We start from the raw sequence: 10,086 nt of genomic DNA, 5'->3' as shown, positions 1-10,086 counted from the left end.
AATTTAGTGCAAACTTCAAACATGTATAACTCGAGAACGGCTGCTCTGATCAAACTGGGACTTTCACCATTGGAATCAGTGCATTTTTCGCTACAGGTTATGAAATTTGCATTTTAGGGTGAACTTCCCCATTAAAATTCCCTTGTATCGATTCGATTATCGATTATAATATCGATTACTGCGTCCTAGAACTTCCCATGCTACGCACAACTTACTTGACACAATGCACCATCAAGGTTTTGAATTGAGATGCTCAGTACAATTTCATAATTATTGTTGTAAAACCGGAAAGTCTACGAGTGAGGTGTCTGTGTAAAGATGCGCATACAGATGGGTGGCCAGGTAGCCATCCTTAAACTTTCTGCACGTTATCATGCCAAAATTACAAAAACACTTTCCGGATTTACAGTAACTTGATTACGTAATCACTTAACCGTATACGCGTGCGTGCGTGCGTTAGTGGGAATACAGCCATGTTGGACCAGAAAGAATCAAGTTATCACTGATTGGTCCACTAGCTACTTGACAAACTCGACAGTCACAGCCATATATGTAAAAATCGACATCAGATTGCACCAGGGGGTAAGCATTTAGGTAGACAGCATGGCACTATAGAACTATCGCTCAAAACGGTGCGTGCTTCAAAACCGCCTTTTGAAATTCTATGTAACTCAGTGTCTTTGCAGCACCCGGTCGCAATAGCGAGCATGGCCTGCTTGGTCCGACGCAGCCCAGACCAGTGATGGCATGTGCAAGTGTTATATTTTTTACAATGATCACAGCTCACAGGCAAAGACAAGAAATTGCACACGCAAGCATAGTGATTGGGAGCGTGCAGAAATCGTCACCGCGCAAAGAGTGACTGGAACGGATAGCTCGTGAGAAAACATCAGCATCTCACATTCAACTGACCCGTGTAATTTCCCGGAACCTATCCGGCTTGGATAATGGGTCTTGGTTTAAAAAGGTATCTTTTGGCAATGCTTACCTGAGCGAATGATTCTGTAAGACCGTTATCACCGTTGCTTCCAAAGCCACTGTTCCCATCAGCATGGTAATGAACTGTTCATAAAACACAAAACATCGACATATGCACACGCACACGCGTGAACATACACGCACACATATACACACGCACACGAACACACATACACGCACACACATACACACACACACATGCATACACATATACAATGTTCAATATTGTCAGACCTCTTCAAGTGAACTGGCAACAAGTATCCAGCCAGGGACTGTTGATTTTTGGCAGGAGTTTTCAAGAAGTGGCTACCAGTCTTTCTGACTTACGGTCCACTTCATGTAAAACTACCTGGGGTATAAAAACTCGTGAATAACCACAGCTTGCATTACCAAGTGTTGTTATTCGCAAGGTTGACTGTACTTGTGAAATGAGTGTATGAGTAAATGCATCATGAGTAAATTTTTAAAATGTGTAATTTTCATTTTCGTTTGTCCACTACACGCACATGCTCATCCATTATAAGAACATGCTCATCCATTATAAGAACATGCTCATCCATTATAAGAACATGCTTAGGCAACCCAGAATTAATTCGTTGTTTCGGGTCACCCGACCGCAAAATGTTCTGTCAGCCTGGAACACTGACATGACATTTCGGAATCGTAGGAAAGCATAATTCATATTCTGGAGAGCCGACAGTTGTCGCAGAGCAAAGGTGTCGACGTTGCAAACAAAGCAAAGCGAACGTGTTTTTCATTTTCGTCCACCAGGCGCAGTGAGAAGAAAAGCACTCCGCTCACTGCTCGTCGTTGCTATGTTTTAGTTCAGAACTTGACAGAGCAGGACAATGGCACCGAGGAGCAAGAAGAGTGGAAACTGAATAGCAATAGCAGCTAGCGTTTTTAAATCTTCGCCATCCCCGAAACGCCTGTCGGCATGCGAACAAGTCGGCACGATGTCAAAACTATAAAACGCAGAGATGTGACAATCGCCACTTCACGCAGCAGAGCAAGATGAACACGTTCAAAATAGAAGTCAACGCTCAGCCACTGCAGAGCTCAGGCCTCAACGTTTATTTTTTTATTTTTTTTACTTTAGCACCATATCCCTCACACACTCATACTCAGCCCAAGGCAACAAGGAATTGTTTTGGAGATAGTGTGCTGCTTCGAGTAACTGGTCTTGTAATGCAAAAGCTCGAAGAGCTGGAAAGCAATGCCAGGCCACTGGCAGCAACTGGCTCGCAAGGAGGCGCAATAAACCCACATTGTGCCACAATGGGGTTGCAAGGCAAAGCCAATGCAATTGGCAACAACTGGCTCGTGAAGAGCCGCAACTAGCGAAGCAAGTGACCAGTTAGGAGCGATAGAGCTAAATGTTCCCTAGTACCATTAGCAAGATGATAAGATGGGAGGGATGGAGGGTGAAAATTTGATGCTGGCACAAGCTAAAAGTCACCACTAATTAGACTAGTCTTTGAAGTGAAGCCAACAGCAAGAAAGAAAGAGAAAGTTCAAAGGAAGCAGTTGTACGATGTCAGGCTAGCGCGCCCGAATCCATGCGCTGGCAGTGTGAGTGCAGTGAGCAAAATTTCAAAGGAAGCAGTTGTGTGACGTCAGGCTAAGCGTGCCCAAATCTATGCGCTGGCAGTGTGAGTGAAGTGCGCAATGCACTGATGCAGCGGTGCGCGGCAGATGCAAACATGGCAGTGTGATCGGCGGATGCTAACACACACTAACTACATTACTGCGACAGAATACCACAGTACCATCAGATGCTGCACAGCGGGGGCGGTGGCATATTGGATAGAAGTGGGGGCGGGGCAAAAGTAACTCCTCCGACCAAAGGTCTCGGAATCATCGTTACTCCTGTGCGCCGATACATAGGAGAAAAGAAACATGTGCATCCAAGAGGGAAGCACCGGCTTTGCAAACGATAATGGGGAGAATTTGAGATTGAGATAGGACAAAACAATAGTAAAAGCAGTGCACCGTAGGAAGATGGAGAGAACTGATAATCGGATTTTAAGGCTGAGCGAAGGGGATCAAAGAGGGGTAGAAGGGAGCTGGAGTGCGGTCAGTATAATTAGGCTGGTGTGTTGGCAGAGATCATAGCCTGTCTGTGGCCCACTCCCACTTGCTGCGCCGCAAGTGGTCGTTGACGTTTTTCTTGAACGTGTGCATACCTCTGCGAGAAGGGGGAGACTGCAGAAGGGTAGGTGGGAGCCGATTCCACGTTGCGATGAGGGAGTGGGGAAATGAGCGGAGCGTGTTGTTTCGTGACTGAGGAGGAAGAATACTGGTGAGTTGCGATGGATGATGTGTTGCAGATCTGGTTGTCTCACGAGTAGACATGCGGCATTGCGGTGCGGCTGCTGATGGTGGCAGAATGGCTTTCACCATTTCCGGACCCTCCACAGAGTGCAGCTTGTACAGAAAGCAGAGCCCTGCTACGGTACGGCGAATGTCGAGGCTCGGGAAGTATGATCCATCTCCAATTATGTGCAGGGCACGGCGCTGGATGGCAGTGAGGCGGGCCAAGGTGGTGGGGGCTGCGCTCATCTACACCAGCATGCCATACTCTAACACAGGGCGGACAAAGCCACGGTACACGATTGCCCGGTGCTTGATGTCGCCTTTTCCAGCAGCCTCGACGATGTGTCCTTGGTCGCATAGGAGAACAGGCGAGATCTGATCGGGGCAGTCGGGAAGTGCTGGTACAACTATGATATCCCTCGGAGGAAATTTGAAATGTTTGGCTCTGCCTGTGTTTGTCCTCGAGCGAGAGCGGAGGCGGTAATGAGTACCAGTGCTGCAGCGGTACCGAGGTGTCCGCCGAGATGTTGGAGAAGGCATTCAGGTAACAGCGAATACGATCAGGAACGCGGAGAATCTTCTCCGCGACATACGACATCGCGTCGATCGACCTGCCACTTGGACCGGCTTCAGCCGTGATGAGTCGAGCGATGGCGATCCAGACTGAGACTCTACTCCCACTAATCGATCCTGTAGATATTGTAGACATGTCGATTGAACGTGTTGAAGTGTTTCTCTTCCAAAAGAACACTTCTGTTGAGCACAGTAACTCCTTGAAAAGTCATGTAAAGAAGTCACGAAGTTTTTATTTCCGGGGGAAGTACTAGTAAGCTGACTTACTAACCGAAATTGGGATGAAATGGGCTGCCAAGTGAGCATTGGCGACATAATAGCAAAGCTGAAAGATAAGCAACAATATTGCTGACGCGGACCAAGTAATTGCGTTGCTTTGCGTGTGTGTGTGTGTTTGTGTATGTGTGTGTGTGTGTGTGTGTGTGTGTGTGTGTGTGTGTGTGTGTGTGTGTTGACATGACAGGACAGTCAATCATTTTCATGGGATATACCAGAAAGGTTCTGTGTTGTACACATTATTCAAATTTTTGACCCCAGTGGTAATTTTTCTCCTAATATTTCTCTACACTATTTCTTCCTATTTTCATCGTTTTATTGCACATTGTCTCCACCGTTTAACATTGAATGAATAAAGTATAAACAAACGTCGATTCAGCTTGTCTTATGATTGCGGTTATCAAATTATTGTCTCCTCGCCGTTTGTTTAAATAATAATAATTCATTTTTAATTAAAATAGAAGAAATCACGTGGAAACGAGTTACGAAGGCACTATCCACGACTGTAACAAGATAATTAGCAGTCGGAAAGTGCGATAACAGGGCACAAAACTGACATGTTACTGAGACATTCAACAACCTAAGACCTAGCTCTCACACACCTCGAGTGCGCAAACCAACAGCCTTCCAGCTTGGAAGGTTCAAGGTTATGGCAGGATCAATGAGGGGAATGTGAGAGCAACAAAGAATGCCGACTGTTACAGGGCCATGACGGGACCAGTTAATAACATGAAAATGCGGTCTAACTACAATTTGAAGCAGCAAAGCAAAACACCATCCAACTTGGGTGGGTCAGCAATATCAGAGATAAAGAATATGTCTCAGTAACATGTCAGTGTTGTGCCCTGTTATCGCACGTTCTGACTGCTTATTTTGTTACAGTAGTGGATACTTCGAAGTAGATGCTTCGTAACTCGTTTCCATGTGATTTCTTATAGCGTAACCAAGGAACTGCAGGTAACGCTATAATGTCCACTAACACCACCAGTTACTAAACAATCAGCTCATGGGATAACATTGCACGACACTGACCGACGGTACTGATGTTCTTCAACTAACTGGCTAATAGATCTAGCACATATTGGATGCGCATTCCATCAGCCTTCCAACTTGGAAGGTTCTCAGTTATAGGAAAAATATAAGGAGGGGAAAGAATAATAATTAACACAATAAATAGAGCAAGCTGAGCACTCAGTACAAACACCATGAGCAAATCTGGTTTTCATGTAGAATTATTCCTTGAACGTTTTCGTGCTCATCTCTTCAGAAGGATTAGTGGCAAATCAAAAACAAGACTTGCTTATGGTGCTTGTACTGAGTGCGCAGCAGCTTGCTCCATTTATTGCGTTACGGTAATTACTTTTCTATCTACAGGTAGGTTTTTGAAGAAGAGGTTGGTGCTACTTCGGCGATACTTGGGGAATTGAGTGTTGCTCCCTGCATGGGAGCTCGCGGTTTTCCTGCCGACTTGAATTCTCACCTAACTGACTCACGACTGCCAGCCAGAGCACACGAGAAGTACATCGAACCGTCCACTCGGCAAACCTGCAAGAAAGCACCACTCCCTGCTCACTACACAGTGGTTCGGGGAATTCACCCCTCATCAGTTGGGGTTGAGAAGGCTGAGGAAAGCTCGCGCTGGGGACAACAAAATTTTTGTCACCAGCTAATTAGATGATTTGGAGGCAACAACGTTGTGAATGACCAACGGTCCTCAGCGCTTGTCCAGCACCTCCATAAGCGACACTGACTCACGCTGCTATCTGGTGTTCACGAGGTGTTTGTCGCGCTGGAAACGGAGCTTCTCTGTTAGCTGGTATCCCTGGTGACGTTTGTGCCTGGAGAGAGCACTATATAAGTGGTGTTCTTCAGGCACAATCTTCCTCAGCCTACTCAAGCTCAACTGATGAGGCGTGAATTCCCCGAAACACTGTGTACTGAGCAGAGCGTGGTGCATTCTTGCAAGTTTGCCGAGTGGACGGTTCGATGGAATTCTCGTGTGCTCTGGATGGCAGTCGTGAGTCAGTCAAGTGAGAATTCAAGTCGGCAGGAAAACCGCGAGCTCCCATGTAGGTAGCAACACTCAATTCTTTACGTAAGCTTTTTAATAACGAGAGAGCGTGGAAGCTCAGGGCCCTACGCTATGCTTTCCCTGAGCGAAAAAAATAAACTTTCTCTTTGCATGCGAGGGTAATACGACACCGTCTACCACCTTGATGACCTAGGCAAAAAAGCATAGGGATGTTATAAATTTTTCATTTCTCCTATTTTTTTCAAGACATAACCTAGGATTCGAACCCGCACTATCGCCCTGCATGCACTCCCCCGATACACTTTGCATACGTACTCATTCTTCCAAGTTGCTTCACGTTATGATCTTGCATTTGAAAGCCCTATTTGAATATTGTAGCCAGCTGTCTTTGATGGTACGGTACCTGACAGGTACAGGATAGCGCCAGGCATGCCAGCAGCACAAACACACGAACACACAAACAGCTGTGTGGACCCTGGCTAGCGCCAGACGTTACTGAAGTAACGTCTTTTGCATAGCTACGGGAATAAAAATAACCCATTCTTTTGAGGGAAAGGCGCAAACGGGAAAAGTCTGAATAAAAACTTGACTGCCAACACCAGGACTCGAACCAGGGACCCTCGCTTGAGGCCAGCAATGCTCTAACCACTGAGCTATGGTGTAGTCGTTATCCCAGCCGAGACCGTCTAGCATTTTCCATTTTCTTCAGACTTCGTAACTCACATTTCCTAATGACAATAATAATGATATATTGTCTACCTATGCATCTATGCAAGAACGCACCGCCAGCCAATTAGGACATGTAAAAATGACATTGTATAGACGTCCAATGCAAATGAGATCTTGGTAGTTTTGTCGTTGAACCGTTTTAGCATTAATAGCACTATCGAAAGATATTGAGCACTTTTGTGCAGCGGATCTCTACCTGCTTTTGTTAAATGTCCATCAGTATATTTTCACACGTCCTAATTGGCTGGTGGTGCATTCTTGCGTAGGTGCATGTATAGACAAGATATTTTACTCATGTGTTCTGCCTCCATCCTAGTCTTAAATAATATTATACAAGAATAGGATTTTAGAACCGGTGTTGCTGTGCTCACATTGTGGACGGGAATCCTCTAGTGCTGTCACCGGCACAACACCCAGGTGGCCAGTGCTTTTGTTGTGCACGAAGAACTCCTGGCTGGGCAAGCAGTCCAGCACGGTCACCTCCTCGCCGGGTTTGCACTCGATCCGTCTAGGTTTGCTTGCGGACGGAGGTGGTACGCTCTCGCAGATGTGTGCGGCAAAGGGGAAATCTGCACGATACAGAAACACACATAACAGACATCAACAGTGCTATTTACATGGAATTTTTGTAGTGGGTATGTTTGTTACATGCCGTTTCGGTAAAGCTCATAATCCAGAGGATGGCAGTGAGCAGATCAGAGCCACCAGGGCTTGTTAATCAACTTCACGAACTCCTAATCGTTGCATCAATGTCACTCTCATGCCAGATTACGACTATCCAAATCAAATTTGGGTCGCACCACGGGCGGAAAATCATTCCGCATCCAAGCAGGTCTCAGAAGACCCCACTTTGCACAGCTACACTTCTGAGGGTAGAGGGATTGTAGGTCCAAACTGAAGTTTGAATAACGTTAAAGGGGAAGTGCATCGATTTTTCGAGTAGGGTCCAGAAGAAAAACAATTATTTTGATATCGGTTCGAATGGCATATCTCTCGCTTCCATACGATACGCCAAACTTGCCAAATCGCCAATTGTATACTTGCGTTGCCATAGCGACCAGCGCAGTGATGACGTATGAAAGGCTTAGCTCCACCACAGAGTAGGTCGATCACTTCAGAATTTGGTCATTTTCAATTGGTTTATTGTATTCACGAAGCGAAAGAAGGGCTGTGTTCAATGCTGTTAGTGCAGTGAACTGTTTGTTAGTAGTCCTCTCGGTTGTGTACTGGGACGTGACACCGACAGGAGAATGCTGGAGTGCGGAGACATCAGCAGACAAGAGAAAATAGTTACGAACAAAAAGCTGAAATCTTGGTTGGGACAAATCAACGTTCAGCATTTCCCCAACCAAAGACCATGCCATTTGCTCTTTCCACTTCCTGAAGATGGATGTGATGCTCCCTGGCGACTCTCCTATCTCTCGTAACATCTTCTGAAGCCAGGTGAGACGACGGGTGGTGGAGATTGACGAATGAAATAATGCCGTAGGTTTGAAAGTTTGCTGAAAATGTCTCAGGAGAGATGACGAGTACCAAGCATCTTCTCCTAGGGGAACCATTTCCTAGGCACAGTCAGCCTAGGGAAGTGCAAGAGAAGGCCGATAAACAGTTCACGGCACTAATAGCATTGAACACAGCACTTCTTTCACATCGTGAATACAATAAGACAATTGAAAACGACCAATTTCTGCATTGATCAACCTTCTCTGTGGTGGAGCTAAGCCTTATTATTATTATTATTATAGACAACACCTCATGGCATGAGAAGAAAATCAGCCAGTACGGGAGATGTGGGTGTTAACCAACCATGGTGAATAAAAGAAGAAAAGTAATGGTCAAGACGGAGAAGCATGGGAGGGACAGGTGATGGTGAATCTAGTGAGCAGATTTAAATGCGTCCAGGGTACTGGCATTGCGCGTAGTAGCGGGCAGCGCAAGCCAAGCAGAGTAAGCAACAAAGAGTGGAGAGCGTACAAGGGAGGACGTTTTAGCCAAGGGGAGGGCAACAGAGCATCTTGTCTGGGAGCCATCTGTGATTCGGAACCAGTTATACACGTTAAGATGAGGAGGATGTAGAGCTAGTTTAAATTTGTGAGCAAAAGTGCAAATTAATTTTTGACGGTGGGTCGACAGTGGGCAAGCATTTGCAAGGACATACAGGGAAGCAGAAGGGTAGAGAGGGGGTAGACTAAATAGGATACGAAGAAGTTTTCTATGGTGGATTTCGAGATGCTCAGCGAGAACCGAGGACAAGCCACACCAGCTAACAGCAGCGTACATGAAAAGAGGCAGGATGTACAGTTTGTAAAACAAAATTTTACATTTGAAAGGAAGATGGAAACAATGGGGACGTATAACACCTAGGGCAGAGCTTGAACGGCTGCAAAGAGCATCAATATGGAAAGACCAAGAGAGACGATCATCAAGCATTATTCCCAGGTGTTTATGGTTGGAAACAACCTTTATGGGTTCTGGGAAATCAGGATGGTGTAAAAGTGACATGGATGAGATTGGGGGAAGGAACATTATTTCGGTTTTAGTCAGGTTGGGTCTAAGTCGCCATGTTTGCATCCAGCGTAGGACACTGCATATCTGAGCCGACACTCGAGGCACAAGAGCCGCTGAGGACGAGGATGCTGACAGTAGGGTTGTATCATCAGCAAATAACGAGACACCTGGGTCTATAGAGGGTAAATCATTTACGTATGCTACGAACAAAAGAGGTCCAAGTATGGAGCCTTGGGGAACTCCAGAAGACACTGGTAGAGGATCAGAGTTGATGGAGAGGGCAGAAACAAACTGGGATCGGCTACTCAGATAGGACTCCAGCCAGGACAGAGCAGGGCCAGACACACCAAAGACAATATGTAGCTTGGCAAGGAGGCCACGATGCCAGACAGTATCAAAGGCCTTTGCCAAGTCAAAGAAACAGAGAGCAATATGGTGTCGAGCATCACGAAGGGTGGCAATGTCTTGTACTAGACGAGCTAGTTGGTCAGAGGTTGAGTCGTTGCGCCGAAAGCCAGATTGGGAAGGGCTAAGGCATGGTGAAATGTGGCAATACAACTGGTCGTAAAATACCTTTTCACATACTTTTGAAAGGGAGCAGAGAAGAGATATTGGACGATAGTTTGAGGCTTGTGATCGGGAGCCTTTACACTTGTAGGTGGGCGTGACCTTAG

The 10,086-nt window shown here is 46.0% G+C and overlaps 1 protein-coding gene across 1 annotated transcript in view; it reads right to left on the bottom strand.

Annotated features, from left to right (window-relative positions):
- Positions 1 to 10,086, bottom strand: part of LOC135823905 (uncharacterized) — a 48,348-nt gene that overhangs the window by 18,303 nt on the left and 19,959 nt on the right. Inside the window, exons 3-4 of the mRNA XM_065336782.1 lie at positions 7,276 to 7,473; positions 989 to 1,062 (exon numbers count right to left, since the gene is read on the bottom strand). Of these exons, the coding sequence (XP_065192854.1) occupies positions 989 to 1,062; positions 7,276 to 7,473 (272 nt within the window). The remainder of the gene's footprint in view (positions 1 to 988; positions 1,063 to 7,275; positions 7,474 to 10,086) is intronic.

This window comes from Sycon ciliatum, chromosome 8 (genome assembly GCF_964019385.1).
Source record: "Sycon ciliatum chromosome 8, ocSycCili1.1, whole genome shotgun sequence".
In the NCBI taxonomy this organism is placed as follows: domain Eukaryota; kingdom Metazoa; phylum Porifera; class Calcarea; order Leucosolenida; family Sycettidae; genus Sycon; species Sycon ciliatum.
Note: the sequence above shows the minus strand (reverse complement) of the source record. Positions and strands in the feature narration are given on the sequence as shown.